The sequence below is a fragment of the Lissotriton helveticus genome, chromosome 7 (assembly GCF_964261635.1).
Source record: "Lissotriton helveticus chromosome 7, aLisHel1.1, whole genome shotgun sequence".
Classification (NCBI taxonomy): Eukaryota; Metazoa; Chordata; class Amphibia; order Caudata; family Salamandridae; genus Lissotriton; species Lissotriton helveticus.
This window is the reverse complement of record NC_136068.1, coordinates 1,419,965,433-1,419,981,324: the sequence shown is the minus strand read 5'-3', so window position 1 is coordinate 1,419,981,324 and position 15,892 is coordinate 1,419,965,433. Positions and strand designations below refer to the sequence as shown.

The 15,892-nt window shown below is 51.3% G+C and overlaps 1 protein-coding gene across 4 annotated transcripts in view; it reads left to right on the top strand.

Moving 5' to 3' along the window:
- The window catches only part of MAP2K4 (mitogen-activated protein kinase kinase 4), an 839,420-nt gene that overhangs the window by 805,868 nt on the left and 17,660 nt on the right, over positions 1–15,892 (top strand). For all 4 annotated transcript variants that reach the window (XM_078654731.1, XM_078654732.1, XM_078654730.1 and 1 more), the window contains one exon: positions 14,328–14,373. In XM_078654731.1, coding sequence (XP_078510857.1) covers positions 14,328–14,373 — 46 coding nt within the window. The remainder of the gene's footprint in view (positions 1–14,327; positions 14,374–15,892) is intronic.

Below are 15,892 nucleotides of genomic sequence, written 5' to 3'. Positions count from 1 at the left end.
TTCGAAAAATGAAATAATTCCTTTAGACACAGTTCTTGCAGCCAGCAGGGTTGTTTCCCGAGGGCAGGAGCGGTCCCTTCAGCTGGCCTAGTTATCACACGGTCCCAGGCCGAGCGGTGGCGGAAGCCCCTGCCCTGGCCTGGTGGGTAGGATTGGTGCTGAGCCCAGGAAGCTTCTACACTGATCAGGAAACGGGCACCCTGCTGCTTATCCATGGATCGCCATGTATCCCACCCACAGCCCACTCTGCACACGCTCTTAATAGATATTATGTGTACTCACGCCCAACTCAATGTGTTATTTTAAAAGAGCTAATTTCTTGCACTGCATTAAAATGTGACTTTAAGAATAGCTATAAATATACACTATTTTCTAGCGGATATAAAAACACGTGCACGCGTTTTCTTATTTTCCCATACAAGGATAGTGTGCTAAATGTATTTCTACGGGGGATTATTCCCTGACCCTGCTTACAGCTGCGCGGTAAGTATACAAACATCACGTTTGTCCAGTGAGCCGTACTGGTGTCCCCGCCGCTGGGCGCACCTGAAGCCCCTGGGCGGTGCCCGTGCTGTAATGCATGGTAGTGAAAGTGTGTATGTGGTGTGTGTGCCCGCGCTCTGCGGCGGCTGACTATGCAACATCTCCTCTTCTCTTCCTTTTCAGGATCAGGCTATTTTTGGTGCCTCTATCGCAGGCTCCGGTGAGCATGAGATCATCGCCGTCCAATCCCGAGGCCGGCAGCTCGCCCCAGCCCGGGAAGCATGCATTCTTTACAGTGTGCAGCTGCCTGCAAATGTGTACTCATTACAGAGCGTTGGTGCACAGTCCTCAACTTATTTTCTGTACTGTGTGTGTTGGGGCTCTGTGTGTGTTGGGGCTCTGTGCGTGATGGGGCTCTGTGCGTGATGGGGCTCTGTGCGTGATGGGGCTCTGTGCGTGATGGGGCTCTGTGCGTGATGGGGCTCTGTGCGTGATGGGGCTCTGTGTGTGATGGGGCTCTGTCTGTGTTGGGGCTCTGTCTGTGTTGGGGCTCTGTCTGTGTTGGGGCTCTGTCTGTGTGGCTAGCTTTTTTTGTAGGTGGCTCTATGTGTGGGTGGCTCTGCGTGTGTGTGGGTGGCTCTGTGTGTGTGTGGGTGGCTCTCTGTGACTGTGTGCGTGTGGGTGCAAATGCAATAGGTCTCGCATTTGCGAGAGATTAAGCTATTGGCATTGTAAATGACAATGCCATTTATTTATCTGTTTTCAAAACCAACACATGAATAAAACAAGCATTAGAAATGCAATCGGGCTCGGATTTATTTGAGTTTGAGCTAATGGCATTGTAAATGCCAATGTATTGTTGCTATGTGTTATGGAGTGTGTTCATGTGGTGTGTACTGCCAGTGATCTCCTTTTGAGTGTGAGAATATTGCACCGTTACTGCCTGTGATGTCCTTCTTGTGAGTGTGAGGAGCTTGCACCTCTGCTGCCTGTGGTCTCCTTGTGAGTGCAAGAAGATTGCACTGCTGCTGCCTGTGATGTCGTTCTTGTGAGTGTGAGAAGCTTGCACCACTGCTGCTTGTGATGTCCTTGTGAGTGGGAGAAGCTTGCACCTCAGCTGCCTGTGGTCTCCTTGTGAGTGTAAGAAGCTTGCACAGCTGCTGCCTGTGATGTCCTTCGTGCGAGTGTGAGAAGCTTGCACCGCTGCTGCCTGTGAGTATGAGAAGATTGCATTGAGCATCTCTGTGCTGTGCCTGTTCTTTGTAAGGGACTCTTGCTCTGTTGCTGCTGCTGCCTTGGCACAGTACCTGCTGTGAGTGTGTAAGGGAAGCTTGCACCACTGCTGCTTGTGATGTCGTTCTTGCGAGTGTGAGAAGCTTGCACCTCTGCTGCCTGTGGTCTCCTTGTGAGTGTAAGAAGCTTGCACTGCTGCTGCCTGTGATGTCGTTCTTGTGAGTGTGAGAAACTTGCACCGCTGCTGCCTGTGAGTATGAGAAGATTGCATTGTGCATCTCTGTGCTGTTCCTGTTCTTTGTAAGGGACTCTTGCTCTGTTGCTGCTGCTGCCTTGGCACAGTACCTGCTGTCAGTGTGTAAGGGAAGCTTGCACCACTGCTGCTTGTGATGTATTTCTTGCGAGTGTGAGAAGCTTGTACCTCTGCTGCTTGTGGTCTCCTTGTGAGTGTAAGAAGCTTGCACTGCTGCTGCCTGTGATGTCGTTCTTGTGAGTGTGAGAAGCTTGCACCGCTGCTGCCTGTGATGTCCTTCTTGTGAGTGTGAGGAGCTTGCACCTCTGCTGCCTGTGGTCTCCTTGTGAGTGCAAGAAGATTGCACTGCTGCTGCCTGTGATGTCGTTCTTGTGAGTGTGAGAAGCTTGCACCACTGCTGCTTGTGATGTCCTTGTGAGTGGGAGAAGCTTGCACCTCAGCTGCCTGTGGTCTCCTTGTGAGTGTAAGAAGCTTGCACAGCTGCTGCCTGTGATGTCCTTCGTGCGAGTGTGAGTAGCTTGCACCGCTGCTGCCTGTGAGTATGAGAAGATTGCATTGAGCATCTCTGTGCTGTGCCTGTTCTTTGTAAGGGACTCTTGCTCTGTTGCTGCTGCTGCCTTGGCACAGTACCTGCTGTGAGTGTGTAAGGGAAGCTTGCACCACTGCTGATTGTGATGTCGTTCTTGCGAGTGTGAGAAGCTTGCACCTCTGCTGCCTGTGGTCTCCTTGTGAGTGTAAGAAGCTTGCACTGCTGCTGCCTGTGATGTCGTTCTTGTGAGTGTGAGAAGCTTGCACCGCTGCTGCTTGTGATGTCCTTCTTGTGAGTGGGAGAAGCTTGCACCTCAGCTGCCTGTGGTCTCCTTGTGAGTGTAAGAAGCTTGCACAGCTGCTGCCTGTGATGTCCTTCTTGTGAGTGTGAGAAACTTGCACCGCTGCTGCCTGTGAGTATGAGAAGATTGCATTGTGCATCTCTGTGCTGTTCCTGTTCTTTCTAAGGGACTCTTGCTCTGTTGCTGCTGCTGCCTTGGCACAGTACCTGCTGTCAGTGTGTAAGGGAAGCTTGCACCACTGCTGCTTGTGATGTATTTCTTGCGAGTGTGAGAAGCTTGTACCTCTGCTGCTTGTGGTCTCCTTGTGAGTGTAAGAAGCTTGCACTGCTGCTGCCTGTGATGTCGTTCTTGTGAGTGTGAGAAGCTTGCACCGCTGCTGCTTGTGATGTCCTTCTTGTGAGTGGGAGAAGCTTGCACCTCAGCTGCCTGTGGTCTCCTTGTGAGTGTAAGATGCTTGCACAGCTGCTGCCTGTGATGTACTACTCACTACTCTACTCTACTCACTACTCTACTCACTACTCTGCACTCACTACTCACTACTCTGCACTCACTACTCACTACTCTACTCACTACTCTAGTCACTACTCTGCACTCACTACTCTACTCACTACTCTACTCACTACTCTACTGACTACTCTACTCACTAGTCTACTCACTACTCTGCACTCACTACTCACTACTCACTACACAATTGACACATCGAAGATCTAAGTATTCTCAGAAGTCTAAATAACACAAAGTAAAATCAACAGATATACATCATATCACGTCACTGGTGCTTGAAAAGAGAAACAAATGCAAAAACAACAGTTGATGGACAGAATGCAGAACAATGTCATACATTCACCCCAGTACAGAGATCTGGGCCTAAATCCATCCATCACCCCCTTTGGTATCGCTTTGAAAAGAGAAACGAAGCATGCCCGAGGACTGCATACACGTACTACTTGAACGAAGGACAAGAGTGAAATCCAGGGGGCAAGGAATTTCTGTCTGGGGTCCTAAACGTGTCTCTAAATGGTTAAAGTTACAAACTGAAGCCATGACAATTTTCATTATGATGGAACCCAGAACACAACAGGTGCTACCACCAAGGCAGAGATTCATCCCAGAGGCCCCTGCGCCACAGCGGTTCTGCTCGGTGGGAGTTTTTACTGTGGAATTTGAGCCGACTATGCCTCACATCTACCGCCCCAGGCGTCCAGCAGGTTCTTCCAGGGTCCATAACAACCGCGCCAGGCTGTCCCAGCGTTGGTTCCCATACTTATTATGCCCCATAAACCTGCAGGCTCTTTCTCGCATTTGTGCTGTCCCAGCGATAATCTTGCTTCTGGTCATACAGTGCTAGCTGTGGGATTCTATGGGAACAGTGCACACACTTACGTTAGGATACTGTGGTCTTCATATGAGGAAGGATGTAGGAATTAAGTCGTGTGGCCGAAATAGACATTGAAAGTGTCCCTAATCCCCATTTGCCACTTAAGATGTCCCATAACCTGGGTGCAGAAGAGGCGTGTGCTGCTGCACCTGCTGTACTACTGAGAGCTATGCCCCTGGGTACGAAGCTACCGGTCCCTGGTCGTGCGGGTCTCACCGTCCTGCAGCGTTAGGCTGCACCCGCTGCCCTACCCTAGCTGCTGTGGCTTCGGTATCCAGGGAGGTGCCACCACCCACACGCTTCGGCCAGTCGTCAGTTTAGGGGCAGCAGGCAATAGTTTCTGGACTTCAAACAACCAAGCTGTCAAGGACTCTTCTACACAGCCCAAGCAGATGCCAAGGATGCCAGGCTGGCGCAGGGTGCCTGTGGAACCGCAGGGCTGTGCCCGCCGCTGCACCTGCAGTCCACCGCCCTCGCCCTTTCGTGTACTCGCTCCTGGGTGCCAGGCACCTGCCAGCGCCGAGCCCGCCCTCACGCGGAGAGGACTGCGAGAAGAGGGGGGGCGGGGGCATGAGCCGGGATTGAGGGGGGGGGGGACGCAAAGGCAGCACCCACCTTGCTCTTCACCTCCACTGCACTGAGCGCCCTGCTGCTGCCCCCGCCGGCCGGCCGCTGGATCTTGATCATTCTGGCGCCACTGCGGCGGCTGGAGTCCCGGGGCCCCGATCCCTTCACTGGTCGGACTGCGCGAATTGTCGTCGCCGCGATGCCCGGGGAATAGTCCGTGCCTCGGAGAGGGCGGCAAGCTCGTTGTTCGGTAGCATTTTTCTCTTGCCTCTTCCAACAGTCACCTGAAGCTAACAAACTGCGTGTGTTTATCGGACTACCTTTCTCGAGTCACAGGGACGAAGGTGGTTTTTTTATGGCATCCGGGGGGTAAAGGATAGCCGTTAGATGGTGAACGCGCGCACACCATCTGGAATGCATTACACGGCCACCCTGACAGCTCCTAATTATAATTAATGTACTTCTTTGCGCGAGCACGAACGAAATATGCCCAAGATGGCGGAACAAAACTAAATTTACCCTATCACTTCAAGCCTATTAAAACGACAACACAACGAAGACGAATCACTGGCCAGATGACAGAACACGCTAAGGAATGTGTGGAATTTGTCTCGGCCAAAGCCCTAGGAGATACTTCTTTTTTTCTTCTTTAACATTAGTTCTCGAAACTCCTCCCACTTTCAGTGGGGAGGAGTCCGAGCCCTAAAAATTGTCATTTACAATGACAATAGCTCTAACTTTTACAAAGGCGAAACCGTTGCATTGTAAATGCTTGTTTTGCATTTGCCTCTACGGCGCTGGCAGCTGCTGGCCCTGGTGGCGCCACAGGGGTCAGCGGATCCCTTTCATCCCGTCATGGGTCGTGGATGGTAGGGGACCCCTCGTCCCTCTCTGGGCCCCTCTCGTTCCTCCACGCAGGCGGCCGCCTCTTCAGAGGTCGGTTCAGCCTTGACTGCGCCACACGGGTCGGCGGATCCCTCTCGTCCCTTAGTGGGTTGGGGCTGGCGGGGGTCTCTCTGTCATTCCCGGGTCCCTCCGCGCAGACGGTTGAGTTGCCGGAGGTCGAGTCGGCCTTGGCACCGACCATGGAGGTCGGCGGGCCCCCCTCGCCCACTAATGGGTTGAGGCTAGTGGGGGGCTCCTTCCCATCCCCCGGGTGCTCCTTGTGACTCCACGCAGGTGGCTGCCTCGTTGGAGGTCGATCCGACGCCGTTCCTTAGCCGCTTCGGCTCCAGCCCTGCCCCGGTCTCCGGCGCTGTGTGTTGTGGTGGAGGCCTGTCCGGCATCTCCGGTGATGCTGGACGTCGACGGTGCCCTGCTCCAGGTTACGGATTCTACGGCACCGGACAGGCGTCTGGTCATATTCGTCTTCGGACGTCCCCTCTTCCCCGGAGGTTGGGTGCTTGCTGGTGTCGTCCTCGCCAGAGACGGGCTGCCACGTCGCGGCTTTCTCACCGGCGTCATCCAAGGCCGGCTCCTCACCGCGGCCGTGGTTTTTGCCAGAGGAACCACCGGTCCCCCCATTCCTCGGCGCCTCTTTCTCCCTTCCGGACCTGGCCTTTCCCCACTCCGATTGGCTTAGGGGATAGCCGCCTTAGCTTACAGCCGTCGAGGAGGAGCTGCTTTCCCCATCGCGCGGCCCCACGGAGGCGGGTGCGGCCTTCGCTGGCGCTATTTCCATGCTGTGGGAATTCTGCGCATGGGTGATCGGGCTGCTCATTTCCCCGCGGATCAACTTTCGGAGGTTCTTCACCAGGGCTTTGGTGTGAGGGAGCTGCTGCTTCCTTTTGAGAGTTCGCTCTGTTCTTCTCTGATTGGAGCTTGGGGGCACACCCACCACTAGGGGATCTGGTGCCCCAACACCTTCTGCACCGGCACCTTCTAGGACCGCGTGACCCGGTGTGCCTTTCCTTCCACCCCTCTGCCAGTAGGCCCCTTTTGTGGACCGCCTTTCCCTCCCTGCCGTCGCTATGGTCTCCACCATCACGGGAGACCCATTGGCTGGATTCTTGGAGGCGCAATATGTGCGCCTCGACCAGTGCGGCTCTGCGGCCCCTTAACAGCTTGGCGTGGGCCACCTTTCTTGTGGGACTCAGCGGAGTCCCTTGGATCTACAGCTTCTCAGGAGGGTGCTGGTGTTGACCTGCTGCACCACGCGTTCGATGGCCGGGAGCTGGCGGTGTTTATTGTTCGCTCCGCTCTGGACATTTCAGAGGTGCTTGGTCGTGCCATGGCGTCTTCGGTTGCCCTTCACCGCCATGCTTTGCTCCGGGACAGTCTGTTCCCGGAAAATGTTCGGAAACGGCTGGTGGATCTTCCCTTCGATGGCACTCTCTTGTTCCACACGCCGGCAGACTTGGCCATCCAGAGGTTCTTGGCGGGGCTTCAGCCTCCTCCTCCTCCTCCATCTCCATCTGTAGGTTGATATGGTGTTTGGGCGCTGTTCTTTTGTTGTGGCAGGTCTCCCCAGTTGTGTGATCTGTGTGATTCATGTGCCTACGAGTCCTCTTTAATTGGGACTGTGGCTCTGTTGGCTGCTGGCCGGCCCTTTTTGCTGTGTCTTTTTGCTTGGATTATCTGCACCAGATTGGCCCTGAGATTAGGCCTTCTGTTGTTTGCTTTTGGCTGCTTGACAAGCCTTCTGTGGGGATTTTTTCCCACGGTTCTTTCTGTTGTCCTCTGCTGCGGAAGTTTCTTCCTAAGAGGGTTTCCATGTCTTGGGACTAACATACCCCAGGTGGGGTGGCGGTAGCTGTTATATAGCTTGTTCTGTGCTTGGGAGTTGTGGTCGCCTTTGGTCTCTGCTCTCCCTGGCGTTTAAGTATGTTGCAGGTGCAATTCCCTTCTAGGGGGTCGTATGCCTTTGGCGGCGCCCCGGGGTTCCCTTCTCCGGGGCCGCTGTGCTGTTAGTCTGGTCTACCCTGCCGTCTGTGGCCTGGCAACATGGCTCCAGTTCCACTCCTTTTTGTGTCTTGTGTGCGGACCCCTTCCTGAGGTGTGTCCGGGGGCCTTCTAAGTCTTCTGGCCCTCTGTCTTGAGGGGCTGTGATGGATTTCTGTTTCTCCCTCTTTCAGGTACACCCCTGAGGCGGAAAGCCGGGGGAATTAAGGTCGGAAGTTGAGTTTAAACGCAGACTGTGATTTTTGGTGGCATGATTTTAAATGTTATCGATTTTAAATGTGACTGAATTGCACGATTTTAACTGTAATTTAGTGGCAAGGATTTGGTCGGACCAAGGTGGAGTGTACAAATTTATGATCATCTTTTAAAAAACGAATTTGTTTGCACTATCGTTTTTAATATGAAAATTGCACTTACCACTTTAACTTCTAACACGGTGGCGCCAGGTATTCTCACTGCTTGTGCACTATCTCCTGACCCGCGTGCAGCCGAGTAGGTGCTGTCACGGAAGGAGGCACAGGGACCCGCCATCTTGGAGGGAGGGGAAGGTCTGCGGACTAGTTGTCGCAGCCTCCCGCCCTCCCAGTAGCATAAAACAAACAGGAATCGGCGGGCTCATCTGGTACACCCCTGAGGCGGAAAGCCGGGGGAATTAAGGTCGGAAGTTGAGTTTAAACGCTGACTGTGATTTTTGGTGGCATGATTTTAAATGTTATCGAATTTAAATGTGACTGAATTGCACGATTTTAACTGTAATTTAGTGGCAAGGATTTGGTCGGACCAAGGTGGAGTGTACAAATTTATGATCATCTTTTAAAAAACGAACCTGTTTGCACTATCGTTTTTAATCTGAAAATTGCACTTACCACTTTAACTTCTAACACGGTGGCGCCGGGTATTCTCACTGCTTGTGCACTATCTCCTGACCCGCGTGCAGCCGAGTAGGTGCTGTCACGGAAGGAGGCACAGGGACCCGCCATCTTGGAGGGAGGGGAAGGTCTGCTGACTAGTTGTCGCAGCCTCCCACCCTCCTCCCCCCCTATAAAAAGACCATGGGGACTCGTCCGCGCAGCGGGCGGGCGCGCCAAAGGCAAGCCCGTCTGCGCCCGTCCGCGCCGAGCCCGCGCTCAGCGCCACTACCCCTGGCTGGACCTCCCCAGATCCTATGAGAAGGGTCACTTACAATCGAGCGCAGCTTCTGAGGCTGCGGGGGGGGGTAGGTGAGAATTACAGCTGTATCACGATGGCCCCAGAAAGTGAGCGTCAGGAAGCCACGCAATGCTGCCCTGTTTGTAAAGTTATTCTTTCACCGATTATCGGGGGCAGAACTAGGGCTTTCACCAATTCTCTTATGTCCAAAGAAAGTCGAGGGGATCAAATTACCAACTGTCTCCTTATTAACGCCAGATCATTGGTAAAGCACAGCTTTGAGTGTGCTGAGCTTATTTTGGACAGAAATATTCAAATAGGCTTTATCACCGAGACGTGGACGGATGCAGCGTCCGGCCCTGATTTGGTAAAGGCTACTCCACCGAATTATTGTAACTTTGTCCTGGACAGACCGGGTAAAAAGGGAGGGGGTCTGGCTATCATCTACCAAGCGTCCCTTCAAGGAACCTCCTTCCCAGTGACCTCAGGGGCATGTGAGGCCCTGGGGTTCAAGTTGGAGCTTTCTAACCATCACTCCTTTAAGGGGTGTCTCTTGTACAGACCCCGGGGACGAAGTCTATTTTCTTGGAAGCAGTCGGTAGTATCTTGGAGGAAGCCCTGTGCACCAACTTCTTAACGGTTTTGGGCGACTTCAATTTCCATCTAGAAAGAAACACCAATGTGGACACTATTGCCCTAGTGGAGATGATGACCACAATGGGTTTGACCCAGCGAGTCATCGGGGCAACGCATCTGGCCGGCCATACATTAGATGGGATTTTCTCGAATAATCCCAATCTGATTTTTTCTAAGGCTGAACCTGTGTCCTGGTCAGATTATGGGGCTGTGTTATTTACCATCCTCAGTCCACTGGTTAGGAAGAATTTGAGAGAGGGGCAACCATCCAGGATGTGTAGGGCCTGGAAAAACACTGATGGGACAGCCCTGGAGGACTTGTTGATAGCATCCAGGCCAGTCATGCAAACCGATGTGAGTAAAGCCTCCATCGAATACACTGAATGGCTTGATAAGGCCTGTCACTGGTTAGTCCCACCTAAGAAGTGTCGGCCTACCAGGCCGGTACCTTCGGCCCCATGGTACTCAGCTGAGCTTAGAGAAAAGAAAACAATATGCAAAAAGCTAGAAAGGATCTGGCGATTGAATTATCACAAACTGGATAAAGAGAGATTAAAAATTAGCCTTAGGTCATATAAAGAGCATATCAGGAAGGCCAAGAGTGACTTTTATACAGATAGAATTGAGAAGGCTAAGAACTCAGCAAAGGAACTTTTCGATACGGTGGTCAGTTTAACCTCCCCATAATTGGTGGCTGTGCCCCCCAATATCGAATTCTGTGAATCACTGGCTGACTTCTTTTTTAATAAAGTTCAAGTAATTTTCTCCACTCTTGAACAGCAGGTGACCTTGAGCAGTGCGGAGGAGTCGCAAAGGCCCCCCCCGGCCGGGACCTTGGAGGAAAAATTTGCTGCCTTCAAGCCAGTAAACTCTGATGAGGTTTTAAAACTATTGATGGAAACCAAGTCCGGCTCTCCGCAAGATCCCTGCCCTACGTCAAATGCAAAGCTGGCAGCCGTCACTATTGCAGACTCTCTAACTGGTATTTTTAATTTAATGTTTGAAAAGGGCGACTTTCCCACAGTGTGGAAGCGGGCATCCATCCGTCCACTACTCAAAAAACCCTTGTTGGACATTATGGACCCCAACAGCTATAGACCAATTGCCAGACTACCCCTACCTGCAAAACTTGTTGAGAAAATCATGAACTCCCAGCTCTGCTCCTTTCTGCGTTCCGCAAAGGGTTTAGACCCGGCTCAACATGGGTTTAGAGAAGGACACAGCACTGAGACCGCCCTGATCAAATCTACAGAGGAGGTCCGGAAGGTGCTTGATGATGGGGGCCAAGCAGTGCTGATCCTTTTGGATCTGACAGCGGCCTTCGATACGGTTCACCATGCTTTGTTGGTGGACCGGTTGGAGGGCTGCGGGATCCAGGGGCAAGCACTTAACATTTTGAAGGCCTTTCTGAAAGACCGGGTACAAGTGATGGCTATGGGGGACGTCGAATCAAGACCTTTCGAACTCCCCGGGGGGGGTCCCTCAGGGATCCTCCCTTAGCCCCACTTTATTTAATATCTATGTATCCTCTCTTGCTCCGGTGATCCGAGCCTTCGGGTTTGAGTTGACCTCTCACGCAGACGACGCCCAGATCGTGGCCTCGGTGCTTCCGGAGAAAGAGCTGGTGGTGGCTGCCAGGTTTCAGGAATGCATGCCTGCAGTCAGTTCTTGGATGGCAAAAAGTTGCTTAAAACTCAACTCCTCCAAGACGGAGGTGATTGTCTTTGGATCCAACTTAAATCTCTGGAGTCCCAGATGGTGGCCAACTGACATGGGAGATCCGCCCGCTCCAGCTCAAAAGGTAAAAAATTTGGGAGTCATTATAGATGGACAACTTTCTTTCAAACCCCAAGTTATGGCGTTGACCTCGTCCATATATTGGCTCCTGAAAACCATTAGGAAAGTGCTTCCCTTCCTACCTGAGGGAAGCAAAAAAACAGTGGTGACGGCACTTGTTCTCTCGCGCCTCGACTATTGTAATAGTCTCTTCCTCGAGGCCCAACAGGGAGTGTTGAATAAACTTCAGGTTCTACAAAACGCGGCAGCCCGCCTCTTTGGAGGTTTGCCCAAATTTGCTTCAGCTACCAAGGAACTGGAGAAATTGCATTGGCTCCCGATGCGGAAGAGGATCATGTTTAAAGCCCTCTGCATTGTCTTCAAGGCACTGCATGGCTTGGGTCCAGTGTCTCTTCAGGATCATTTACAGTGGTATAGACCAGAGAGACATCTGAGGTCTGCCAGTATGGGACTGATCAAAACAGCTCGGATCAGGAAGGCACGCTGGGGGGGCAGGAGCTTTGTCCGAGGAGCAGCAAAGGCTTGGAACTCCGTCCCTCCGACCCTTAAATCAATCGCCAATCTGTTAGCTTATAGAAAACATCTCAAAACATGGCTCTTTACCCTCTAGCCGGGGAATCTTAATCTCAGGGAGTTACCACTTCAGCGCCAGGACACCGGTTGGTATTAGTGCGCTTTATAAGTGTTATAATAAATAAATAAATTAATTCAGGCGCACCCTGCCCGGTCTTCCTGGGTGTCCCCGGGCTGCTCTTTCTGCTTCCGCCTACTTTATTTTTGTAGGTGCTGTTCTGGTCTATTGACTCTGCCTGTGTTAGGGTCAGCTGCCATCTTCGCGGGATGTGTGCCTGGTGAGGGGGGATTTGCCTTCTTTCTGCCTCGTCTCCTTGGTGTCTGAGTGGATCTTCTTCCTTCTTCCTCTTCCTTGCCTTGGCCCTGGATGGAGGTTTTTGTTGCCTGATGTAGGCGTGGGGTGCTTCTGCCTCCTCTTGCCTTGCCCCCTGTTTCATCTGTGAAGTGTGAACGGGCTTCCTATTCCTTTCTTCTTTCAGCACCCCATTGGGATTGGTAGTGTTCTGATGGTAGGGGTTCCCCTTGCCTGGGGGGACAAGGCTCCTCGCCCTGCCCGTCGGACTCTTCCCCAATGGAACCCTCTGTTATGTCCAGGGTGATGGGGTCCTCTTGCAGACCCTCCTCCCCGAGGGTATGGCTAGGGTATCTATTCTACGTTAAGGAATCTGCGGCTAATAGTCTTTATCAGATGTACAAGTTACTTACCTTCGGTAACGATGTATCTGGTAGAGACGATTCTACCCTTGCTCTTCCACACTCGCCTGCCTCTGGGTGCCTTGTCTTCTGCGAGTGCCTTCTTTCACTCCTCCCTAGCGGGATGCTTGTTGGTGGGTTTGCATCCATTCCTCCTTTCTAGTACATGCCTGGTAGGTTCATGGGTGCTCCTGCGTCCATACACTCTGGTGCTTCCAGTTTGGGGCCTTCCCCTTTTTCCTTGTTTGGAGTTTCTGACTCCTGTACAGTCCTCTGAGTTGGGGTCTCTTGGCTGGGCCTCGGCCTTGGCTCCTTTCAGGGGACTCGACTCTCCCTGGTGGTGTTGTCTTGGGGTGAATTGTCGTTGCTTTTCTGTCTTTCACTGTTAATGGACTGTGGTTGCAGGCTTCTTCGTCTGCTCCACAGTTTTTCAAATGCTTTTCCTGTCTCCAGGGAGAATGTTGTATTGTTTGCGGGGTTGCTTTGCAGTGGCTGTGACTGCTCTTCCCTTCTATGACTTTCGGTGCCCCTCCATTCGCTTCTTTCTTTTTGTATGTCTGCTGTTTCGCACACCGTTCCCATATTCTCACAGTTTTTGTTTGTGATGGCTCTGCGTTGTGGCGCGGAAAAGTTCTCCTAAGAAAACTGATGTCAGCGCGCCGGGGTAGGGCTTATGTGATCTCGCTGACGTCACGCCCGCGGACGACGTCAGGGCGGAGTCACGCGGTACCGCCCCCCGGAGCGCAGAGATGCTGGGAAAAGGAAAAAAAATTCAGTCTCACGTCTGGGGATAATTCTACATTAAGGAATCTGCGGCTAGAATCGTCTCTACCAGCTGCTTCGTTACTGAAGGTAAGTAACTTGCACGTTGATTGTGAGTGACACTCAGATTGGTGTTTATCTCATCTTAGGTTTTGAAACGACTGGCCGTATGTCTGTCATTCCTAACTTGACCCTATATTGTCATCATCTGGTGCAGTATCTTAGAAGATGTAGGATGTCTGTTGTTCCTTCCCTAGTAGACTTTAAAGAAGTATGTTGGTTGGGATCCTTAATTTGCTTAAACTGTTTTGGTGGAATCGCCCTTCCAGTGATGGGCCTGTTCCCTGTGTTGACTCTCTGCAGTCTTCAAACCTAAGCAACGTTTCCGCATTTTCTCCATCAGCTATGGACCCTGCCCTAAAGGGAAAGTATGTGTTCCTATCATCTGGAAACACATACCTTATTCTGCTGCTTCACCACCGGGCCTTTTCTCCAGGTCCAGTAGCTTCCATCCAGGCTACTTATGTTGTATTAGAGTTGAGCTTATGATGATGTTCAGTTCCTTTAATACCAATAATTACTATAAAGCCTCACACCACAAGTCTGATACTTTGTCTTTCTTCCTCCAGTTCCTTCACTTTCTTTTCATCACTGAGGCCATCGGTGTCTCTCCTTTCTACCACTCTAACCCTCATAGGACTCATATAAGTCTTATGGGAAATTGCTGAGCTCTCACGATCTGATCTTCCTTTGCCTTCTAGACCGCCTTACCTCCAAAAAAGAACTATTTGCTGCTCCCACCCTAATGCCACACCACCCTTTAACCAGTCATATGGCTACCGAAGCAACCACCCTCTCTGCCTACTTTTCCTGACTGCAGGTGCATCATTTTATCGTAGCAGCAGATCATGTGCCACGCTTAGTGGAACAAGATTATAAACCATGCAGTGCTTATGTCTAGAATTGTCTCTGGTATGAACGTAATGTGGCAATATGCTGAACTAGTGTTATCTCGTCAAGATCACTTCAGGGAACTATTTGCTATAACAATATATTTGTGTTCTTATTGTAGCCTTACGAAGGACGAATCCAAAAGGCCAAAGTATAAAGAGCTTCTGGTAAGTCTTTTACCTTAATACTTCTGGATTAAGATCACATTCATTTCACCTTATTCCATTACAATAGTATTGTGTGATTACAAGAAACATTACCATTATCTGGAATGTTGGAGATGTTTTTGGGGACTAATGTCTGTTGCTTTCAATTGATTCAGATATAAAATGGAAATCCAGAAGCATGTCAGACCTAACGGAAAAACCTTAAATATCACGGTATTGTAATAGTTAGAGGTGGGGTGAGCTTGCGGAGTTTTTCTCTGCAAAATTCAGTGAAGTTACCTAAAAACTCAGTGGATTTCCGCGAGCGGCAGAATTTGGCATGTTGTGCTGATTTTTTGCAATGGAACTTGGTCCTGTTGTAAAATCAGCACAAACGGCACCACGCAGTGCGCCAGATGGCATTGCTTAGTTTCTGCCGCTCTAATAGATTTTCAACTAGAGCGACAACACTCCCAAGCTTCCCTGACTACCCCTGATGAGAAAATCTTGCTGAGGGGGCATAAATTCTCGCTCACGCTTGCCAGCCTAACTTGCATAGTGCCAGAGTGGGCAAAACTCCACGAACTCCGCCAGTGAAGCAGAATTTTACGCCCACCCCTAGTGATAGGTACGATGCATGCACAGTGATGTGTACTCAATTTGGGTTAGGAGTATCTGTTGTTGATTGTGCTGCTATGAGGCAGTGATCATTGTTTGGGTCGGAATGTGCAGAAACGTTAAGCAGCGGGGCCCGCCAGGTGAACGCTGGGTCCTCTACATACTGGGGAACACTGCTATGTTTACTCAAATGAAATATCCTGACTGATCCGCTGTCTAGGGAAGCAGCTAAATGATAGAGAGAGGCATAACCGGAGCAGAAAGAGGGGTCTGAAGAGGCAGAAACGGGGCTACTCCCTCTGCGCACACCAGAGACCATGGGTTCCCCTAAGTTGAAGGGACCTTGTTTCAGTCGGCTAGCCCTGGCATCCTCGCTTGGTTTTTGTAGTAAACTGGGTTTCTGTTGCAGTAACCCCCCCCCCCCCCCCCCCCTCCCGCGCACACACTTTTTTACGGATTTCTGATGCACTTGGACTTGATTTGCCCTGGGTACCTGCCAATCAGGTTCCCAGGGCCTGTGTTCTTTCCCAAAACTCTACCTTTGTACCCCCAATTGGCCCCACTTTGGCCACATGTAAGTCCCTTGTAAAAGGTACCATGGGTACCAAGGCCACTATGACCAGGGAAAGCCTCTAAGGGCTGCAGCACATATTGTGCCACCCTTCGAGGTTCTTTTCCTTAACACACACACACTGCCATTGCAGGCTGCGATTTTTGGTGCAGAGAGAAGTGAAGAGTCGACATGATACCATGCCATGCCTGCAACCCACTGCCTATTATATAGGTAAGGCACCCCTCTAGCTGGGTTCACTTAACCCCTGGTGAGGGTACAGTTGCATGAGCTCTGTACCCATACAGTGTCTAAGTTAATTCTTAAACATTGTAAGTGTAGTGCGCTATACAAGTATCAATTTACTAGTAT